This window comes from Vombatus ursinus, unplaced genomic scaffold (genome assembly GCF_900497805.2).
Source record: "Vombatus ursinus unplaced genomic scaffold, bare-nosed wombat genome assembly UNPS02014778.1, whole genome shotgun sequence".
Lineage (NCBI taxonomy): Eukaryota > Metazoa > Chordata > Mammalia > Diprotodontia > Vombatidae > Vombatus > Vombatus ursinus.
Window position 1 is genome coordinate 3562340 of NW_020954556.1, and position 24123 is coordinate 3586462.

Sequence of the window (24123 nt, forward strand, 5' to 3'; positions counted from 1 at the left end):
CAAGCTAATTTCTAGGGATCTGCGTTCATTGAGCTAACTGGCATGAAATAATGATCTCAGTATACTTTACCCCTAAATATAAGCTGTCCCCTAAAGGGAAAACTATATATTGGTATAAACCAAAAATAACTATGCAAAATTACAATATCAAAAGATTATATTTATAATTAGTTCTGTTGACTTCCTCCAATTCAAACAGAAGTATTAAATATTCATATTTCATTGTCACTGAACATATTAGATATCATACTCAGATTTATACAAGCCAGTCATACCAATATCATGCTTTTCCCAAGTAGCAATATCAAACTTTTTCCGTTTGAGGAAAAGTACCTACAAACACACCTTTTCTTATGGCACATATATAGATACTTCACACACACACACACACACACACACACTCACACACACACACACACACACACACACACGCACACACGCACGCAACAGGAGACCATACTGGCAAACTTAAAACAACATGCCTAATCCAGTCAACCTTACCCCATTTCACCCCACATTCAAGTAAACAAAACAACAAGTCTCTAATAGAAAACATAACCTCACAACCCTGTACTTACGTGGCCATGCAGATCAGTGTTGAGGAGCATGATGGCGCAGGTGAGGCAATGAACTCCATCTGAGGAAAAAGACAGGAATACAAATGATCGACCCAGACATTAGTCTGGGTCTGGGTCTCATGGTGACTCTTATCCCTGACAGAGGTGCTTATCCACCAGAATGGAAAGCACCGCATGACAACTTCCTGGGCAAGCAAGCTACTGAGCAAGGAATAACGCCATTCATCTTCTTAGATGGGTTAGATGATGTAAAGTCACTAAAACACCCTCACATTTAAGAAATAGCAAAGACTGCAGTGAATCTAAGCCCATTTCTTTCACTCTTTTTTTTTCCTTCTTTTTCCCTCAATTCTTTCCATTTTATTGACATAGGGAAAAAATAAAAGTTGAACGATAGTAAATGTTATTAAAGAAAACCAAGACTTTAATACCTTTCACTTTTAAGTCTACTAAAGAGTTGTCCAATTAAAATGACAGAGATAAGAAGTTTTCTCTTAATAAAGACTGAAAGAATACATCCAGTTTTCAAACCTGTGGGTATCTTCTAAGGTTTACCAAATTTGAAGAAAAAAAAATAAACAAAAATTTAAACTTGGAAATTGAAAGTACAAATTTCCTTTATTTCCATTGTGCTATTTCTGTGACAATTTGATTACTGCCTCTTTTTTTCCTAGGTGGGGCAGGGGGTAGGAAGGGGTAAGGTTGGGGAAACAGAGCTGTGATTTCACTGACAGAGAGAATTCCAAGTGAAGAAACTCCCTCTAATAAGGTAAATCAGCACCTCTTCTGAAACTAAGTTTTAAGAAAGTTTCCTGGAGGAGGTGAGAGGGTAACAGACCTGCCCAGAGTCACACAGCCAGTGTGTGTCAGTGGCAGGATAAACTCCTGTCTCCCTGACTCCCAGGCCAGCTTTCTATCCACCCTGCCATGACACTTCTTTAATTTCTTCCTAGGGAGAAAATGAAAGGAAATAGACAAAGCTCTTCAATCCCATGGGGGTAGTTTAATATTCTCTTTCTGTCAATCACTCAGCTAAATTCAGGATGTAAATCTAATACCAAGGAAAGTAAAATATCTCTTTAATTCAGATTACATGGTGGAAAGACCAGTCTGAACCAAATAATACAAAAAATAAAAGTGATTAAAAATTAACTCTTAGCAATCCTGGACTACAGAGACTGAGGTGAAAATAGACTGCTAAAAACCCATTGATTTCATCTATTTCTTTCTCTACCAAATTGTTTTAGAGTACCACTAATAAAATAACAGTATTAGTATCCTGTCCTACTTCATTTCCCATTCTATAGTGGGGGTGCAGAGAAGAAAGCCCAAAGATGGACAAAAGGAAAAAGGAAAAAAAAAAACCAATGAGAAAAAGGAAAAAAAATTTTTTTTCAGAAAAAATTGAAAAATCAGCCTCCAAACGAAATAGCTAAGGCCTTTTGTTTTTATTTAATATTAAACTACACTTATCCTAGTTAAAAGATATTTACTAGCCTTCTGTACTGATTAAAAAGGAAAAAAAAAACTATTTGACTTATATATAGCACATGTTAATTAATCCAGAAATTATTCATTGTAAACAAAATTCCCTCAACTCAAGCCAAGGGGATACTGACTTTACTTCTTAAAAAGTATGTTTTCTGGTGTGAACTGAACTAAGATATCAGAAAAGAACTGTATTCATAGGATGGGTCAACATGTCACTGTGAGGCAGTTGAAATCTAGCAAGTGGAAGTGATGACAAATGACTTACCCTCCCAGATTACTTTCCATTTATTCTACATCTATCTTATATGTATATATACTGTCCATTCCATTAGAATGTACACTCCATTAGGGAAAGGGCTGTTTTTTGCCTTTCTTTGTATTCCCAGAAGAGCTTACCCAATTCTATTTAACAAACACTTGCTCACTGACAGTGCTATTTAGACATCTTCAAGGCTAAGTCTAGACTACTGTAAAGGAAAGTAATTCTTCATTCCTCACTGGGTTTCACTCTGGACTTCAGTTCTCCTTGAAACTCCATTTTAAGTAAAGGACCCAAGCCAACCATGTTCACGCCTCACTTCTTTCCCATCTCTTCCTCCAAAACTCTTGGGTTTTCATCTTCTTTTTAGGGGAAGTCTTTCCCCATCAGAAAATGAATAGTTTCTGAAAGGCAGAAACTATCTCTTTCTTTTTCCTTAAATTTGTATTCCTAGCATTTGGCACAGTGCCTGGTAAACAGTAAGTGCTTCATAAATGCATGCTGACTCAACTTCATTAAAAGTTCAGAAATATACAAACAGATATGCTGAGCAAAATTACCTGATGAAAAAATGGTATCTGGATTACAATGAAAGTATCTGTTGGAGAAGTGGACTAAAACTCTCTCTCGTTCTTGGGTTTCCCCCATCAGGGAAAATGCCTTAAAGAAACACCTAAAGGAAGTTTTGAGAAAAGAAAAAATTAAAATAACACATCTTTCTCATAGGTTTTACAATTAATATTGTTTTAACAGAGATAGGGAACAAATCATAGTTACTTAAAAGGAAAGTAACAATAACAATGATAATAACAATAACATGTTTATGGTGCTTTAAGGTTTGCAAAGAACATACATAGTATATATCACATTTTATATAATACTTCATATGATCCTCACAACAATCCTGTGAGGTAGGTGGTGTTATTATCTGCATTTTATAGATAAGGAAACTGAGGTTAAATGAATTGCCCAGGGTCAAATAACTTTGTTGTTGTTTGGCCATTTCAGTCGTGTCTGACTCTTCATGACCCCATTTAGGGTTTTCTTGACAAAGATACTGGAATGATTTGCCATTTCCTTCTCCAGCTCATTTTATAGATGAGCAAACTGAGGCAAACGGGGAAACTGGCTCAGCATCCACAGCTAATACCTGTCTGAGGTCAGATCTGAACTCTTCCTTACTCCAGGCCCAAAACTCTATCCACTGCACCATCCAGCTGCCCCAAAAACTGCACTGACCAGGAGCTGAATCCAGGCCTCCCTCATGGAAGGCAAGAATTCTACCACTTAACCACCAATGCCATCATATAGCTAGTAAGTAGCTAAGTAGGATTTGAATTCATGTCTTCCTGATTACAATTCCAGCACTCTATCCACTATGCACCATACTTAATGGCTATTTGAGTCATGTGGGCATATCCTGCTAGCTGGCATAAGAGATAGAACCCTGAGCTTGGAATCAGGAAGATTCATCCTCCTGAGTTCAGATCTGGTCTCAGTCACTTTCTAGCTGTGTGACCCTGGGCAAATCATTTAATCCTGTTTGCCTTAGTTTCCCCATCTGTAAAATGAGCTGAAAAATGAAACTGCAAACCACTCCAATATCTTCACCAAGAAAACCCCAAAATGGGGTCACAAAGAATCAGACACGGCTGAACAACAACAATAATCCTGAAAATTAGAAAATGACATAAACCCACAAATGAGGATGAAAACAGAAAAATCCTATTGAAAATGCTTAATTTACTACTATGATAACTGGGTGGGGGGGAGAGAATCAACATGTATTAGAAAGACTGAAAAACAATAAATAAAATAACAAATGCATACTTAAAGGCTGAGACAACAACAAACATGGTGGTTAAAAATCAAGATGTCCAGGAGGCAGCTAGGTGGTGCAGTGGATAGAGCACCAGCCCTGGAGTCAGGAGGACCCGAGTTCAAATGCAGACTCAGACACACAACACTCACTTGCTGTGTGACTCTGGGCAAGTCACTTAACCCCAATTGCCTCACCCAAAAAAAGGAGAAAAATAAAGATGTACCTGTACTCCTTTGTCATTTATTTACTACTCTCAGATGTTCTGTTGTCCTTTCCTTACCTTAAAAGAAGTGTCATACTAAGAAAAGTTTTGTCCTAATTTTTTTTCCTATTTATTTTCACTATACCTAAATCATTAAAACTGTACAACCTGTGGACAAGCTTCTAAAGTGCTTCATAACCTGGTCTCAACCCAATCTTTGCAGCCTTACTGTGCCTACTCATCCTCCCACAATCCAAGCCTTCTCTCTGTTCCTCACACATGCTCCTCCCTTTCCTATGACCACACACTTGCCGTCCCCCATGTCTAGAAGGCACTTCCTCCTCAGGGAATCCATCTGTTCCTTCAACATACAGCCAACTACATTTGGCCTTTCATGTCTTAATGTCCTCCCTCCCAAACTTCCCTGTATTCACCTATTTTGTATTTATTATTGTTATATTTCTTTTGAATCTACAAATGTCTATGATGTCTCTCCATCAAAATGTAAGCTACTTACATTATAATTTAATCAGAAGTAGTGATTAGATATAGAATAGGGATTATTTTGAATATTGTATTTGTAACCCCAGCACCTAGCACAGTGTCTGAGCAGACAGTTAATAATTAGGTGTTGACTGTAAACATGACTCCTTGTTTTTTAACAGAATATAATTTCTTGGAAGCAAACTTCCTTGAACAGTTCCTAAAAGCGACTGATTCACAAAGTCAAACCCATACCAATCCCATTGGCAATGACTTCTAAATACAACAGGGCAGCACAGGGGCTGTCTGGTTCCTATATTACACAAAGGTGTGGATGTGACCCTGAAAATGTGTGTGTGAGGGAAGCTTGATATTTCAAGGAATATTATGGTTAATTTTTCTGTAAATGATCACCTCCTTTCTTCCTTCTAAAATCAGTTATTATTATGTAAATCATGATTTTTGCCTAAAGGGGTCCTAGAATTCTTTCACCTCCCAAAATCATTACCAAAATAAAAAGGGCCACCTTCCTCTGCAAGCATGGTTTCCTTGAAAACATCTACATATACTTACAACTCTCCTGTATCATCAGTAGATGGCAGTTATGCCTCAATCATGTTTACATGAAGTAGAAACGGAAGAACTCAGCCTGGGAAAAGTGTGTGTGTGTGTGTGTGTGTGTGTGTGTGTGTGTGTGTGTGTGAGAGAGTGTGTGTGTGTGAGAGAGAGTGTGTGTGTGTGTGTGTGTGTGTGTGTGTGTAAATAACATATAGACAAAAAACAGTAAATAAAATAACAAATGCTTAAAGGCTGGGAAAACAAACATGATGGTGGAACCATTTTTAAAATCTAGATGTCCCTGTAATTTTTTGTCATTTATCTACTACTGTCAGAAATTCTGCTATCCTTTCTTTACCTAAAAACAACGGGGGTGTTATATAGAGAGAAGTTCCTTTATCCCAATTGTTTTCTATGTATTATCACTACACCTAAATTGACATGAAACTACAACCTATGGATGGGCATCTGAATATCTGTATACACACACGTGTGTGTTTACAAATGCCTTTAGAAGCCATAGAAATGTGAAGGCAATCTAGTCTTAACACTTTTTATAGTTCTCATTCTTCTGCTCAAGAATTATTTCAAAAGCATCATCCTGAGGAGTTATTATTAGCATGTACACAAAGAAAAAACACTCCATATTACACTTAGAGAAAATGTCCATAAAACAAACTTCTAGGGATCTCAAATCTCATCTCTTTCTTTTGTCACCTTTCATAACTCTATAATTGAGATTCAGGCCACATCTTAGACAGGGAAAATTAGATTCATGATATCACACATCACCTCTCATTTTCTGACTTTTAATTTCTATAGTACAACTTTTAGGTTGTTGTTCAGTTGTGTCTAACTCTTCAGGACCCCATTTGGGGTTTTCTTGGCAAAGATCCTGGAGTGGTTTGCCATTTCCTTCTCCAGGTCATTTTCCAGATAAGGAAACTGAGGCAAACAGGGTCAAATGATTTGCCTGGGGTGATATAGCTAGTAAGTGACTGAGTCCGGATTTGAACTCATGAAGAGAAGTCTTCCTCTTTCCAAGCGCTATTTCCTCTGGCCACGGCACCACCTAGCTGCCCTTGTTCTCAGGTTGGCTACTTCTCTTTTGAGGGCCTCAGTTTCCATATGAGCAAAGTGAGAAGGGTGAGCCAGATGACTTTTAAGGCCTCTTTTCTAGATCTAAATGTCTACTCCTATGATCTGGCCTAAGATTGCAAAGCAATAAGAAGATGTTGCTTTTAATGAATAAAATCAAAATCAAGCTTGAATGCATTACTCTCTCCTGAGAGAATTACTTCTTTGGAAGTAAAGTGTCAACAACAAAAAGTGATATTTAGTCATTAAACCACATACCTGAGAGATTGATCCAGCGTCATTCCTGTAAAATCAAAAAACTTAAGGTATTCTTCAGCCACCAGCTTGCTGAATTCATTGCTATAAGAAAATGAAAAAATAAACTTGGTTAATAAAATAGGCCTGAACATCTACAGATGCTTAAGCCAAAGGGTTTAAGAATACATACTTCTTCCCCAAATGCTTGGCCACATCTGAACGCTTGAAATGGTCTAGGTGGTAAAGACGCTTGGCCAGCCGTCTGGCTGCCTCCAAGTTGCTGTTTGTTCCATTGCTGAGGTTGTCAGAGGGTTCTTTTTCCAGAAATTCAGTACTCCCCATTTCACCATGGGGCTCTTGATTGGACTTTTTCAGCCCAGCATTGCTGCTAGAGAGGAAAATACATATATATTAAAACCTCATCTTTTACACCAAAATATTTGTAGCAGCCCTTTTTTTTTTTCATGGTAGCAAGTAAATGGAAACAAAGTACAAGTCCATTAATTGGGTAATGGCTTAAAAAGTTTTCGGTACATAAATGTGATGGAATATTAATATGCTATAAGAAAAGATGAACTGATGAATACAGAGAAGTATGAAAAGACGTAAATGATCCAATGCAGAGCAAAGTAGGCAAATCCAAGAAAACAATATAAACAATGACTATACAATGAACATGGAAAGCATAAAGCCACCTCGACTCTCTCCCTCTACAGAGGTGGGAGGTCCATGAGTATGGTAGGTACATTGTACACATTTTCAGGTTTTTTCAATGTACTGACCAGTCTTGCTGCATTTGTCCTTTTTTCCCCCTTTAAAAATATTATTCGTTATATAAAGTGACTCTCTGGGCATGGGAAAAGGAAAGATGCTGAGGAAAGTTTTGGTGATATAAGTAAAAAGACATCAACAAGAAATTTATGTTTTAAAAACTTCAAATCCCCCCCCATCAGAAAAATAAAACAAGAAGTGTGATTTTCATGAATCTGCATACATGGGGACAGGTAATTTTTAACGGGCACAGTAAGCCTATGTTTCTCTACTTATTAAAAAATCTATAAACTACAAAGGCTGCAATGACTGTCTTTTTGTAGTACTTCACACAAGTTAAGCAGTCAAATACTGCCAAAGATATGGGATATTAAACTTTAGCACTTAGGCAATGACACGTGTAATTAAAACAGTATCATTAGTTAGAAAGTACAACAGCTAGGTGGCCCAGTGGAAAGAGAATCAGCCCAGGAGTCAGGAAGACTCATCAAATCTGGCCTCAGACACTTACTAGCTGTATGACCTTGCGCAAGTCACTTAACCCTGTGTGCCTCAATTTCCTCAACTATAAAATGAGCTGGAGAAGGAAACTGCAAACCACTCCAGTATCTCTGCCAAGAAAACCCCAAACGGGTCATAAAGAGTCAGACACGACAAAAAAGGACTTAACGACAAACAACAACACATGGACCTGTGTGACTTTGGGCAATTTATAGAACCTCTCTGGGCCTCCATTTCCTTATCTATATAAGAAGAGGGCTGGCCTGGAAGATTTCTGATATCTGCTCCAGTTTTAAATCCTATGAACTCCTATAAACATACAATAAGCCAGAGTTCCCCAGTTCTTCCAAAACTCATCAGCCCTAACCTTATTGTTTTCTCCTTTAACAAAAAAAAAAAAAACCAAATCCAATCAAATAAACTACTGCATACAAATTAAGCTAGATACAGATTCTTCCTGTCCCATTTCATTCATTTTAAAATAAATTTAAATTTTAAGTTTTAAGTCAAGGAAAAGAGAGAATAAAGCCATAAGGTCCATAACAGTAAAAATACACCAAAGAGTGATCACATGCTCATTCAGATTCCAGGATCATACAGTTAGAAACGGAAGGATGAGAGCCTGAGAGGTGGCAGGCCAGAAGGGACCACAGGGCCTGTCCAGTACCACCCCTTCATTTTATAGATGAAGAAACCAAGGGCCCCAAAGAGACTAAGGGATTTCACCAAGGTGGCACAGTTGCTTAAGAGACACACAGGTGAGATGTGAGGCCAAGATGGCAGACTGTAATGTCAGGGCTTACTCCCTTGCATCATGGAGAAAGCTCCATACTCTGATATCTGTTTTTTGGGGTTTTTTTGTTTGTTTGTTTTTGGTTTTTTTGGTTAGGCAATGGGTTAAGTGACTTGCCCAGGGTCACACAGCTAGTAAGTCTGATATCTATTTTAACGTGGCTTTGGCAGGCAGGCCAAAATCAGCAACCTCCTCTCCAAAGTGGTGAGCAATACAACATGAAGGTGACCTACAAATGCTACGACATATGCTTATGCATGAGCATTAGTAACAACATAAACTGTCCAACCTGAAAACTATACAATATTATTACTATTTTTTTTTTAATTTATACAATTAGCGGGTCCAGGAATTCCTAGAATTGCGTTCTCATGTCCTCCCTTACATTTCCAGCAGTGCACACAAGTTCCTATTGCTCAGAAAAACAGTTTCTCATCCCTCCCAAAGAGAAGCTTGGTACTGACTGATTCATACTGTTCACACTTGTGAGAATGAGAGTAGGGAGCTGGGGTTAGGGTTTGCAACCTGTGACATCACTGGTGGGAGGAGCTCCCCGGGGTCAAAACTTCCATCAATATAGAACAGCAATTCACTTTTTTCTTTAAATTTTTCAAATTTTTATTAGAATTTTATGAGCGTTTCCCCTTCCCTCTCCCCCACTACAAAAACTCTCACGACAAAAGACACAGTACAGCAAAACACATTCTTACATTTACCATATCCAGATACGTATGCCTCATTTTGTATTTTAAGTACAACACGCTCTGGCAGGAGATGAGCAGGGCTTTCACATGTCGCCTACAGCGCTGAGACATTAAGTGACTTGACCCCTCACAGAACAGGGTCATCAGAGTCAGGATAAGAACCCAGGTCTCTGACTTCAAGGCCATTTCTCTATCTGCTAGGCCACCCAAGCTCCCAATGTTCCCCTAAGCCCAATTAAATATCCTTAGGTACAGCTTACACACAATTTTGCTATCTTTTAAATATCATCTACCCTCATCAAAAGCACTAAAACCAATTTCTTTATGCTACATTTAATTCTCTCACATGCCAAAACTCTCTTGACTCTTTCCAATCCAAATTCACCTACCTCACTTCACCCAATTCTCCTCATAATCTCCGGCATTACATCAGCCTCCATTCAGCCTCTCGGTCTTCTTGAAGAAAAGCTTCATTAAAGGGAAAAAAAGGGAGGGGTAAAGTCTCCCTTCCGGGCTCCCATCTCCTTCAATTTCAGGGTCCAAGGTCTGATTCAGAAGGGTCCCTGAGGGATCACGGTGGCTGTTTTTCTACCTTTAACTGTTAAGCCTCTGGAAGCATCAACTCACCAGCAACAGCACCAATGCCCAAAAAAACACATTCCAATGTCTAGCATGCACTCCAGCCATACTTCTGTAAAGTCAACCTTCTGAAGGTACTTGCCGCACATACTCCGAGTGTCTGCTGAACTCCACTGGCATCCAGGTATTGAGTTCCCTGTGAGGTCACTTTACTATGACCTCACATTCTCTGTGGATTGTTTATTGTTGGATTTATCATGTTTTCATGCCCACAATAAAAACAAAAGCTAGAACACAGGGGCCCCTGTGCATCAGTAGACCCATAGACAATAGGGACCGGGCCAAGCAAACACTAGAGAAGTCAGGCTGAATGATCCCTATCACCAAGAATATACTCCCTCCTCCTGTTTCCTCCAATACTCAGAACATTGTCTAGCTTAAAGAGCTAGATGCTTTTCATTCTTTACTTTATGATTTAGATTTTTTTCCCTCTTTTTCTCTTTACTTTTCATTCCTTCCACTATTTCTTTTTTTTTTTCAGTCACATAATGCTCAACCCCTATCAGTCACTGGAACAGGGAGGGGGAACAAAAAAAATTAAAAATAAAAAAAGCTTCAGAAGATTAGAATCTTTCTTTCTTATGCAAAGTAAACCATCATTGGAAAAAACACTGTACTGCTTCCACTACCCCTCCCCCACCTTTATTGGGACTTTCTGAAATCAAGGAATAACTTAGAACCTGGCTTTATTGAAATACTTTTTTGAACCTACATAGCTCCAACTATGTAAAGAATTACCATAATAAACAGTGCCTCCACAGAAACTGAACACTCTACCAGAGAGAAAGGATGAGCTGAACAGACACCTCCATCTGATCCAAGGACCTCAGCAGCAGTTACTTACAATTCTTCTGAAATACCTTATTCATTGACTCAACAACTATCTTTTTTTTTTTGGCTAGGCAATGGGGATAAGTGACTTGCCCAGGGTCACACAGCTAGTAACTGTTATGTGTCTGAGGCCACATTTGAACTCAGGGCCGCCTGACTCCGGGGCTGGTGCTCTATCTACTAAGCCATCTAGCTGCCCCTTAACAGCTATCTTTAACAAAAAAAAAAAAGAGAGAGAGATATAATGGGTGAAAAATGAGAGATCCAATGATCTTTAAAGACACAGCTCCTGCCCTCAGAGAGCAAACAATCTAGCCTATGGATATAACCCACAAGAGCATGCAATAATGATGTAATAAATATAGAATATGGACAGTCCCTAATACAGAATACTATGTAATAAGATTATAAGAAATATACAAAGTGTCATGCAAAAGTACAAGGAAAGAAAACTTGGGGATCAAGGGAGAAGAAGGGGTCGTAGGAGATGTGGAATTTAAGCTGGGCCCAGAATTTCAACATGATGGCAAGGAGGAATAAGGGGGAAAAGAAGACAGACAGGGCAAAGACAAACGCAAATGTTAAAACAGGTACAAGGGCCAATTCAGTTAGATTGTAAGACAAACTGAGAGCAACAGTGTAAGATAAACCTGGAAAGGTAGCCAGTTACATTATGGAAGGCCTTGAATGACAGTTTAAACAGTTTAAACTTTATTTGCTAGGCAATAAAGAATCCTAGTTAAATTGTCCTTCAATTCAGTTTGGTTCAACAATCATTCATGAAATGCCAACAAAGGGTGCTCCCATAACGGTCTGTTTTCACTACTCATCAAGTACCAATACTTTTCCCCTTACAGTCTAATCTAAACTCTTGTTTATACTTGACCCACTGCTTCTTTTCAATGGTTTCTACAATACAGGCCAAAAGCCTTCCTTAGTTAATTTCTTAGGATGCTAAGCCTGGATTTACTATATCAACACCTCCTGCCCCAAGGGCCTCACTTCCCCTGCCAAAAAAAAAAATCTAATTTAAATCTTACCCATAAATCACATTCACCTCTATTTATAATTTCTATTTCTACTTTCTGTTGGATTTTTTTCCCATGTGTTTCTCAACAAATTCTCTCCAACTGTTAGGGAATGAAATGGCACAAGTTTTCTGGTTATTACAACAAGAAGGGGACAGAAAATGGAGCATTATTTATTATTTCATACTTTCTTTGAATCATAAATCTTCATTCTGCTGATCCTTCAATAAACTGGGCTAATCCAAGAATCAAACTGCTGAGCCAAAGTATTTATTTCCTGACTGATTTTGCATGTGATACTTTTGTGTTCTATGCTAGTCACATAAAGAAGGTAAACACTGGAGCCCTGGAGCCCATCACTGCCAGGAAATGATTACTTCAATTCTTCAAAGATTCATGATTTCTTTAGTGTGAATTCTCCCTCCACCAATGCACATTATTAGACTCTCCTAACTTAGGAAGCAGTCTTCACAATTTGCAATGATAGAAGAAAAAAAAATTCGGTGATCAATCTTCTCCAAAAATAGCTGGTTTCATTGACAGAAAACAGATAACGAACTGGTTGCTGAGTTCATGTGGTTCGTGTGTTCTCCCATATAGTTGCACCAGCCTATCTTGGTAAGGTTCTTTGCTGACAACAGTCTTGGAGAACCCAGGCTCACCTCCATAAAACCAGGAGCCCTCAGAACATACTTTCAATGGTAGCTCTCTCCTCATCTCTGCCTCTCATAATCTTTTTTCTTCCTTCAAGACTCATCTCCAGTCCTTCCAGGAACTCTTCCTCCAAATTTCTGTTCAATTAATCTATCAATAAACATTTACTTCGTGCCTACTATGGGCCAGGCACTGGGGATACAAAAAGAGACAGTTCCCCGACTTCAAGGAGTTTAACTGGGAGGATAACAAGCAAACAAATACATACAAACAAGTTATAAAGAGGATAAATAGAAATAGTTAACAGAAAGAAGACGCTTAAATTAAGAGGTGTCAGGAAAGGCTTCCTGCAAAAGATGAGATTTTCGTTGGAACTTAAAGGACGCTGGGAAGGCAGCAGGCAGAGTTGAGGAGACAGTGTTCTGGTCACAGAAAATGTCCTGAGCCTTAGAGACAAAATGTTACCAGACTGAAGAGTATGTTGGGGGTTGGGGGGGGGGCCACAAGGTTTCAAAAGACTGGAAAGGGAACAGGAGGCTAGGTTATGAAGGGCTCTGAATACCAAATAGAGGATTTTTCATTTGATCCTGGAGGCAACAGGGACCCACTGGAGTTTACTGAGTGGGGTAGGGGTGGGGGTTAGAAGAGGCCACTGGATTTGGCAACGAAGCAATCACTGGTAACTTTGGAGAGATAAGTTTCAGTTGGACTGATAAGGTTGGAAGTAGAATTTTAAGGGGTTAAGGACAAAGTGGAGGTACCTATTGTAGATGGCCTTTTCAAAGAATCTAGCTACACAGGGCAACAGTGATAAGGGAAGACAGTTAGCAGGGATGAAAAGAAGGATCAAGTGAAGGTTTTTTAAAGATGAAGGAGACATAGGCATGTTTGTGGGCAGTAGGGAATGAACCAGTAGACAGGAAAGGCTGAAGATAAGTGAGAACGGTAATGACAGAGGAAGCAATCTGTTAGAGGTGTCAGGATGGAATAGTATCTTGTTGACCAGATAGAAGGGTTAATCTTGGTAAGGAGGAAGGCCATCTCATCATATGAGACAGGGATAAAGGACGAAATGGTGGCAGGAGACATATGAGTAATATGGGATAGGAAAAGGGGAGGAGAGCTTGCCATAAATTTTCTTCTGTAAAATATAAAGCAAAGTTTTCATTTGAGAAGGTAGACCCTGGGTAACTTGAGGAAGAATGAAAAGGTTTAGAAGGTCTTCTGTCCAGAGTGGGATGTTGAGTTGATTAGGGAAGGTGTAGAAGGAGTGCCAAGCAGCAGTGAGGGTCCAGCTGAGGTTGTATAACATAAATTTGTAGTGGATCCAGTCATGATGATTACATTATATTCTTCACCTTTGTTCTGTAGCTTGTATGTTGGCACAAAGGCGGTGAATGATAGGAGTTATCCAAACCTAAAACTTGGCAGGGCATAACTAGCAAAAATGATAAGGGGGCTAGGTATTCAAGAGAGGAGGACAGTGTAGAGTTGAAATGGTTTGTTAAGGAGTTAAGAGAGGGAAAAGAGGAAAGAACATGAAGGTGGTACATTCGTGGCTGATAACAAGATCGAGGGCATGATAATCTTTGTGTGTGTCTGAGGTGGGGTGAAGCAGTAAGTCATGAGAAGTTGAGGAACTGAATTTAAGATGTTTGAGGGAGAGTCAATACATATATTGAAATTCCCTAGTATAAGAGCAGGAGTTGAGAAAGAGAAAAAGATTGTGAGTCATGTATGGAACTCACTGAAGAAAGAAAGAACAGGACATCTGACAGCTACCAATATTTTCATTCAGTGAAAGAGATGAATAGCATAAACCTCAAAGGATGAGGGGTTACTGAGTGATGGAGGTAGGAGGAAAAGCTGGAATTTTTGCAGTGGAGAGCAAGGAATATTATAACTTCTCTGCCTCAACCAGTAAGCCAAGATGAGTGAGTGAAAGTGCAGTACTGGAAAGGGTAGGCAGGATGGCTGTATCATCCAGGTGGTGGGCAGGTTTTAGTAATAGCTAATGGATGGAATAAGGGGGAGAGGGAAAGGTTTGGGAGAAAGGGAAATTTGTTGTTTATGGAACAGGCATTCCATAGGGTGCAGTGAATGGGCTGGATGGTGGTTGATTGAAACTTTCAGGAAGAAAGGTTGAAGGGGGTACGAATGTTAAGGGTGGCAGAAATAAGGAATTGGCTGGTAGGGATGGGGAAGGGGTTTTGGATGATGACCTACAGTTGTTCGGAATCACTGGAATGTGAAAGGTCTAAGGTCTGAGAATGTTCATCATTGAGTGGAAAGGAGGTTGGAGATCGGGCTCAGGGAAGCATAGGAAAAAAAAATAGGAAACACGTGATCAAATAAGAGGCCCGATCCACTACTCATATTTTCTCTAAAGACTAGAGATTAGGCAAGAAAGGGCACAGCCAGAAATCAAAGTCAAACCTGCACAAGAAGAGAAGTCAGTCCCCCTTCCCCAGCAACTTTCTTCTTCCTTTTCCCTTAAAAGACAAATGCAGCAGGAAATGGAAGTCTAAAGTCAAAGTGAAGGTCGTTGACCCTCTTTGCACCAGAGGTTCTTCACAACTCTGCTGACATCTCAGGTGGGCAGCAGGAACTGAAAGTTGCTTTGAGCTGGCACAGATGGAAACTGTTGCTTTGGGGCCGAGAGAAGATGCCTGTCCAAGCCCCTAGATGCCCTCCGTCAGGGGACACAGCATGCCTGTAATAGTTTCATTTCTTTCCAATTTTACTTTTTTTTTTTACTCAAGAAAAAAGCTACAAAGACCAGGAAATGTTTTTGGACCTTCATATAGGTAGGGAGACAACTCTTAAAATCTATTATGCATAGTTAAAAACAGTTCTGAACATCATTATTACTGAGAGATTAAAAAGACTGTGATATAAGCCACATTCAATATATCAGACTTCCCTGAAACAAGACAGAACACTGTCTGCTCCATATCTTGACATGTGCTAATTAGCACTGTCCTCCTCCTTCTTCCCTCAATAGAGGGACACTCATTAACAAACAATGACAAGCAGATGAATGCATTCATAAAATGAAACCATAAGGTGGCGCCAATGTCACTACCAATTTGGATATACAGCTAATTTTGGGTTTGTTTGTTTTTTTTTAATTGACAAAAAGATGATCACATTTCATAAAATGCAACCATTGGGTGGCGCCAAAGTCAACTAATTTGGATGTGCATCTGGTTTTGGCTTGTTTTTTGTTCTGTGTATTTATAAAAATGCAAGGATTTGCTTACCTAATATTTGTGCAACTGAAAAAGTTTAGTCTTCAGTATAAACATACACAAGTTCTTGTATCTGTGGACCTCTCAGATCCACTTGCAATCTTGGCAAAGATATTCATTTCCTAGGTCTATGTCTATGTCTCTGATTGCTGTTGTCTGTCCTTCACTCTCCAAGAGGACCATGGCATCAGGGAGGTGGTGCTATGACTTACAAGTGAATTAGATTTAAGTGAGGGAGGGCGGTGCAAAGTCACCAGCCTCACTTTCACCTCCAGAGTCATCTGGGTCCAGTGGCAAGATATAAATCAGGACAACTGGATATGGCAACTGCAAGTCATTCAATGAAGAACTTACTGACCAATGCTTTCAGCTACAAGTAGGCATTATCATTGGCATAATCAAAGTTTTGATGCTGATTAAAATGTTTTATTATTTTATTATGTTAACGTCAGTAGACTCAACCCTATCATCACCACAAAGGGATTGAGATGTTACATAACCAAATAATTTCATATTTAGCAAATACTCCTTAAACAACATTCAGAATCTTTCTACACTTTCACGTTGAGCACAAAAGGATAATAAGCTTTCATTAAAACTTAAATTAACACTTGACAATGGATGGGATACTATATTTTGCACATCTCTGATAGTGCATCTCAGGATTACAGTATCCCTGCTCAATCTGTTTAATATTATTTTGCTACAATATCAACAAATGGTAGTAGTGTGATAAATCTCCAAGCACAGCCGATATGCCCACTTCTTTCTCTAATTCCCTAATCAAATAGGATCAGATTGATACTCATTTTCTGTACTAAGATCATACAGAGATAATCTTAGAATTCAGAGCAATCATAAAAGTCAACTTCCTTATTGTAGGGATTAAGAAACTGAATCCTAGAGAGATATAAAGTAACTTGTCTAAAGTGCCAAAGATAAGGAACGGGAAAAAAAAACATTTAAACCCAGGCCCTCTGACTGCAAATCAATAGAGAAGAAATTACTCTCAACTCCTAGAAAACTCATTGTTCACACTCATACTTCTTTATAATAGTAATTTTATTTTGGTATATATTTCACCTGGCTTTAGAGAGATTATGAACTCCTTGTAGGAAGGGTCTATGTCTTAAATATCTTTATATCCTCCAGAGCCAATACAATACCTTTTAATAAAAATTTGATTAACTGTTCAATCATTTATACACTTACTCCGAGTTAACATGAAATATTTTTTAAAATATTGCTTCCTACCCTAGGTGGCATTGGAAGACCTAAATTCAAATCTGACCTCCAACTGACCATGTTACCCTGGGCAAATCACCTCAATTTCCTCATCTGTAAAATGGGGTTATCAATATCACCTACCTCTGAGGTTGTAAGGACAAAATGAGATAATACCTGTAAAGTTATTAGCACAGTGCCCAGCACATTGTAGGTGCCATATAAATATTTATTTCTTCATTTTCATTTATTTAGTTTGATAATATTTTGTTATTATAAATGTTTATTATTAATTACTATTTAACATTATTAACGTAAGCTCTTATCCTGCATCAGCAACTACTTACTGAACATTTTCGACTCAAAATCCTACAGATAGCTATTCCAAACTCATTATCGTTACCCCCCAAGTGACTCCTTCTCCAAATTTCCATACTTCTACTGGGGCTCTACTACCCTACCAGTCACCCAGTTTTGCAGCTTTGGGGTTACATTTGATTATTCTCTCTTCTACTTTATATATCTCATATCCATGATTTTCTTACATGTTATTTTCCCCCGTAGATTGTGAGGGCCTGGAGGGGAAGGACTTGTTTTTTGCCTTTCTCTGGATCCCCAGTACTTCGCACACAGCAAGCACTTAATACATGCTTGATGATTAGTTGATCTGTTGATTTATCAGTCAATCCGGATAAATATGTCCTAGGGAGCTGACTATGGTACACAGAAATTAAGGATGATGAAAATCACACCGCTAGCAAGTGTCAGAGGCAGAATCTGAAACCAAGTGTTCCTGACTCCATACCCAGCACTCTATATCACTATACTTACCAAACTATTCCCTCTCCCTCCTTTTCTCTGTCTTCCTCCTTCCATCCCTCCCTACAAGCTCACCTGTACACACAAAAACACTTCTAGCTTCATATTTATCAGAACAAATTACAACCAAATAGTTTGGAAGCTACCTTGCCAAATTACTAAGGGATTCTCCAATTCTCCATGTTTATTGTGTTCTTGGGTCATCAGTAAGTAGAAAAAAAAAATTAGCAAGTACAGTAGCTATAATCCTATGAACTTACTCAGGTTCCTGCTTATACCTCTGTTTTAGACTAAAATCCAAATGTTTGTTTAAACAGGGGTCTGCTGTGTTTATTGTCACTATTAATATTATTTGACCCTCAACAAGAGAAAGTACTTGAACTTTACAAGTACGCTCAAGAAGTGTGCACTTCCTCAAAGGAGCTAGCTGGCAGTCAGTGTTCTTATAAAATGGCAGCTCTCTGCGAGGCTAGGTTTTACTTAAGTCATACAAGATTATCCTGACCACTAAACAAAGAAATTAAGTGGCACTTATGGCAGAACAACAAACTGGATCCCAGTGAATGAGCTGGCATTGTTCCGGTGGAGTTCCGGGACCTTAGTCAATTAAGTCTTTACACACTTAAAAATGGTAATCAGAATATGCAGGGGTACTACTGCACAAGGGTATGTGTTGTAAAATAAATCCACTTGTGAGCATGATTATGCTCTCTGGGAAATTCTTTGGCCATCTATATTTCAGCCAGAGTAAAACTCTGATGATAACTGAGATATCACTAAGCAAGCTTCATGCATAACTTAGGCTGTATTTACATGGAGGGTGGGAAGGATCAGATTCTGACAGCTTGAATATTATGGGTAATAACAACCAACAATAATAATAATTAGCATTTATTGAGCTCCTTAAGGTTTGCCAAGTATTTTTCCTGTGTTATTTGATTTAAGGGAACACGCCTCATAGAAGTCATGATAAAAATAATACTCCCCCTTGTAAAGCATTCGGCAGTGCACAGAGTACTTTCTCATAATCATCCTGCGAGGGCTAGGTCTGGTATTATTATCTCATTTTAAAGAAGTAAAAGTTGAAGAGGTCTAAGTTTCTTCCACTATAAACTGAGGAGTTTTAACTAGATGAACTCTCAAGTCTTTTAACTCTGGAATTCTAGGACCCTATAACTTATCCACCATTACATGGCTGGGACCTGGGTGGGGGGGCGCAGAACAAGCTAAATTTATCAAGCTCCTACTGTGTGCCAGGCACTATGCAAAGTGCTTTACAAATATTACCTCACCAGATTCTCACAACAACTATGGGAGGTAGGTATAGGAACTAGGTATGATTATTATCTTTGTTTTCCAGTTGAGGAAACTGAGGTAGACAGAGGTTAAGTGACTTGTCCAAGGTTACACAGCTAGTGTCTCAAATTTGAACTCAGGTCTTCCTGACTCCATGTTCAGCGCTCTATCCAGTGTACCACCTACCCATCTCAAAAACTATTATTCAAACACAGGTTTTACTGTCTCCAATATTATTGTTGTTTTTTAACGGGCTTTCTGAAATAAGGTCTATCTACTGTGGATTAGCCGGTTAAACAATATACACAAAACTGCTAATTCAGCTACAATACATGTTTTCCACATAAGCTTAGTTCAAGCTCCTTTATCAACAAAGATGAGGCTATAAATCAAATAACGGAGTCCAAGAATGATACTCACAAAACGCTTCAGGGACAGCTACCCTACCTGGTACCTGGATAGCCCACCCCCACTCCTTCGGTGCTTTTTTTCTACATTTGATGATGGTTTGGTCAGAAACAAGGCAGCTTCATGTCCCTAAAGCCAGGAAGACCTGGGCTCAAGGAGACCTTTGATGCTTCTGAAATTTCAGAAAAAGCAGTGAAAGATACCTTCCTGCACCACAGTTCCCCTGCCCAAGCTGGGGCCATCAGCAAAGAACTTCCCTGATTTCAGGATTCTTTTACCAAAATAGGAGGCCTAACACTACACCAGGCAATTTTGAGTCCTATGTCTTTCCCACAACATCTCTTTTCAAAAAATTTCTTCATCATCACAGCATGGTGATGAATATTGTATAAAATATTATTTTTTATAAATATAATATTCACACAAAATACAATATTACAATACTGATATCATTCCAGACCAAAAAAAGGAGCCAACCTGCATTTCTTTATAAATAAAAAGCTGAAACACAAAAATTAACTATATAAAATTACTGTTGGTGGAACACCCTCACAAAAATAGAGAACCTAGGCTGAATTTACATGGAGTGTGGGGAGGATCCTAAAACTATCACTTTGCCTTTAAAAGTGTCCTCTTTATACAAGAAATCCCACCCCTTCCTATTTTCTTGAATTCAAAACAACTAATCTCAAAAAAAAATTCCTTTTGTAGAAATTACAAACAGTAATAAATAAAAAAACCACTGGCCCCAATGTCCATTTAAAGGAATATTATTCAAAAGGCAAAGACCTTAATTACTTTGCCTTACCTATTTACTTGGATATGTGGAATTACTCTTGAGTGCACTGAGGAATAGGAAAGAATAGGAAAGGATGTGTGTATGCAAGAAGGAAAGTAGAAATTACTTCCATTAAGTGCCTTCAAAGGAAACTAATGGGAAAAAATGAGGAAAAATAGATTTTCTTAAATATGAAAGTTGCCTTGACCTAGTTTGCTCAGTAATTCAAGGGAAACAATGAAAAAAAAAGGAGCCAAGTAAAAATCCTATTGAACATGAAAAAACAAAGGATGCTTTTTTTGTAGGGCTTCCCTCTACACAACCTCATTCATAGAAAAGACAGAATTTTTTTTTTTACAAAAAGCGGCAAATTTCAAAAATAACGTGTCCTAAGTATTGTAGTTTCATAGATACCATACTCTTTTAAGGCAACTAGGTATAGTGGATAGAGTGAGGGGCCTGGAGTCAGGAAGACTACTCTTCGTGAGTTCAAATGTGGCTTCTGAAACTTCCTAGCTGTGTGGCCCTGGGTAAGTCACTTAACCCTGTTTCCTCATCTACAAAAAATGAGCTAGAGAAGTGAATGGCAAACCACTCCAGTATCTTTCCAAAAAACAAACAAAAAAAAAACCCAAATGGGGTCATGGAGAGTCAGACACAACTGAACAACAACAATACCCTTTTAACTAGAAACTCAACATGTCAGTAAGCCTTTATAAGCTCCTCTTCAACTCTACTTTTTAGTATCAGAGATACTAATTTTTAGATACCATACATTATAGATACATTTCAAATCAGTACATGGATGGATACCTGACACTTTATCCAAAAGCACTAACCTACTGCGCTATAGCTCCCATTTTTGAAGCAAAGGCTTGATCTAAATTAATATGAAAAAAATTAAAACTACAACCCTCTCCCCCTAAAAAGTAGAACCTTAATTTCATCTAAGAAATTTTGTATTATGTGGAATTATTTTCTATCTAATATTATGTAGGTGTACTTTAAACTATTTAAAGTAATTCAAGGGATCAGAAGTACTAATTAATTAACCCATCCCACCCCACCCCGCCATGCTCACCCCAAGAAAAATTTATTTATCCTTGGAATCCAATGTATTTGTTATTTTTCTGCAGGAAATTTATTCTTCTAACAATATTTTACGTAGGCTGATAGTACTGATGCATTCACTAAACATTTGGGCAGCAAAAGGGAATGATGAGGTTACATTAGATGGCATGTGGGCAAAGCACTGTCAAGGCTCCCCAAAGTAAGTAATCTATGTGGACAGCATATCCATATATTCCATACGGAATATCTATATGGAATCTCTTTGGGACATGGCAATGAGGACTGGACTTGTGCTTTTACTGAACTCTCAAGTGAGGAAACTCCCTCTATCAATACAATACAGATCAGAACCTTTTCTTCAATTTAAAGTCTTAAAACTGCCTAGAGCAGTTTATTGTGCAGTTGTTTTTTCATTATATCTGACTCTTCCTTACCCCATTTAGGATTTTCTTGGTATCAGAGATACTGGAATGGTTTGCCCTTTTTTTTTTCCCCAGCCCATTTTACAGATGAGGAAACCCAGGGTCACACAGCGAGTAAGTGTCTGAGGCCAAATTTGAACTCAGGAAGATGAGTCTTCCTGACTCCAGGCCCTGCACTATCCACTGAGCTACCTAAGTAGCATCCAACTAAACACTCAAAGGAGTCTGGTTCCTATATAAGGATTCTTGTGGACTACAAAATTATTTAAAAAACCACATTAACATTATCTGCATTCTACTGTATTTTTATTTATTTTGCCGAATATTTTCTAATTACATTTTAATGTTTTTCCCTCCCCCAACCCCAAGTGTAGCAGCCTCTGTTTGCCACCTCTGGCCTAGAGCACGAAGGGCTTAAGTGACTTTGCCAGGGTAACCCAGCCGCTGTATATCAGAAGTAGGACTTGAACCCAGGATGGGGTGGCTAATTTTTAATATGTATTCTTGATATTATAAATTATATAATTTTATCCAATATATTTTATTATTTACATGTACTTACATTTATAAATCATTTTAGTTTAGTTTAGCTATTATAAATTATATTTTATATATTTTCACTACTTACATATACCATATTACATATATATTATAAGCTATATTATTTTATATAAATATATATTCTAGATAGTAAGTTACATTATGTTATTAGGTATTATTATTTATACTTATATATTAATATAGTATAAAAGTATTGTTTTATAAATTCTATATTCTAGATATTATAAATTTACTTTTATATTTTTACTTTATATATTTATGTACTGTGAATTCTATTCACATAAATGTTGTATTTTCTAGACATTATTAAATGAGTTTTGTTTTTTTACCAGGCCTATGAAAGAATAGGGCTCTCCAGGTAAGGGACTCCCTCTATCAATGAAGATGGGCATTGTCTGCTTGCCCAAGAGGTACCAGGGCCAAGACTCAAGGCCAGGCTTTCCTAAGCTTGAAGGCAGTTCTTCATCCACTACACCACACTGCTCACACTGTAAAGTATAACAAAGTAAAGACTTTAAAATTATAAATACTTCCCACTGCTCATACAAATAGCAAACAATTTCAAAAGTTACAGGAAGCTTTCCCCCACCCTGAACAGAGCTCAGACACAACTGTGTGTCTTAGTACAAAAACATCATGCCTCCTAAAGAGCATCTATCCCTGTCAAAAATACTTTTGGAACAGATGCACATGGGGCCCTAGGCAACTAGATTTGCAAAAACGCTGCCTTAACTGGATAGAAGGTTTCCAAAATAGAAATTCACCAACACAAGCATAAAGTAAGGCCTATTCATCCAGATTTCCAGTAAATTATGGTTATAAGCCAGAAAGGGTTCCTAGTGTGAGATCTACTCTCTTGCATGTTAATGAAATCTGAAAGTTAATGGCATATTTTTTAACTCATGACCTTAATTCAACAGAACCTTTCCCTGATTAACTTTTACACTACCCAAAGTCCCAAAAATCCTAAACCCCAGAGTCTAGTAAGAAAAATAATTCCAGTAACAGCCTCACCTATCCAAAGAAAAATCCATCTTGAGACAGGACAAAGTCCAAATACTAAATTCTCTGGCTCTGCAATCAGACATCAAAGCCACATGGGGTGAAAAGTGTCCAGTGAGTAACCACCACCCTTCTAGCCAATTAATTTGTATGCTAACACAAACCTACCAACATACCCCAAGCAAAAAAATACCCTAAAGGCAAATACAGAATGTTGCCTTTTATGAAGCTGTATGAATTCCTACTTCTTTAGTTCTGGGTGCTAAAGCCAGCAGACAACTAGAGATTAGTTCACTTACTTTATTTGTATCCCTAGCACCTAATACTACACTTGGAACATATTAAAGTGCTTAATAATTCCTTGCTGATTAATTTTTGGGGATTCCATTTGATACTGGGTCTGAGACACCAGCCAGCAGGCTATGTCTGCCTTTGAATAATCCCTACCATTAAATCCCTGGAGTCTTTTAACATTACCTTTAAAAAGCACAGAGTGGTAGACAAATGTGAAACAGACATGGGAAATATACCAAATGTTTAATATCAATATTTGGGAAGTAAAACTCCAATTAAAAAATAAAATATAAAAAAATCATTCTCTTCATTAAGGAAAAAAACATTCTTTCAGATCTCAGTAAGTTT

General features: G+C 38.1%; 1 protein-coding gene across 1 annotated transcript in view; it reads right to left on the bottom strand.

Moving 5' to 3' along the window:
- Positions 1-24123, bottom strand: part of PSD3 (pleckstrin and Sec7 domain containing 3) — a 608877-nt gene that overhangs the window by 292567 nt on the left and 292187 nt on the right. Inside the window, exons 5-8 of the mRNA XM_027865166.1 lie at positions 6919-7116; positions 6750-6830; positions 2889-3001; positions 579-637 (exon numbers count right to left, since the gene is read on the bottom strand). Of these exons, the coding sequence (XP_027720967.1) occupies positions 579-637; positions 2889-3001; positions 6750-6830; positions 6919-7116 (451 nt within the window). The remainder of the gene's footprint in view (positions 1-578; positions 638-2888; positions 3002-6749; positions 6831-6918; positions 7117-24123) is intronic.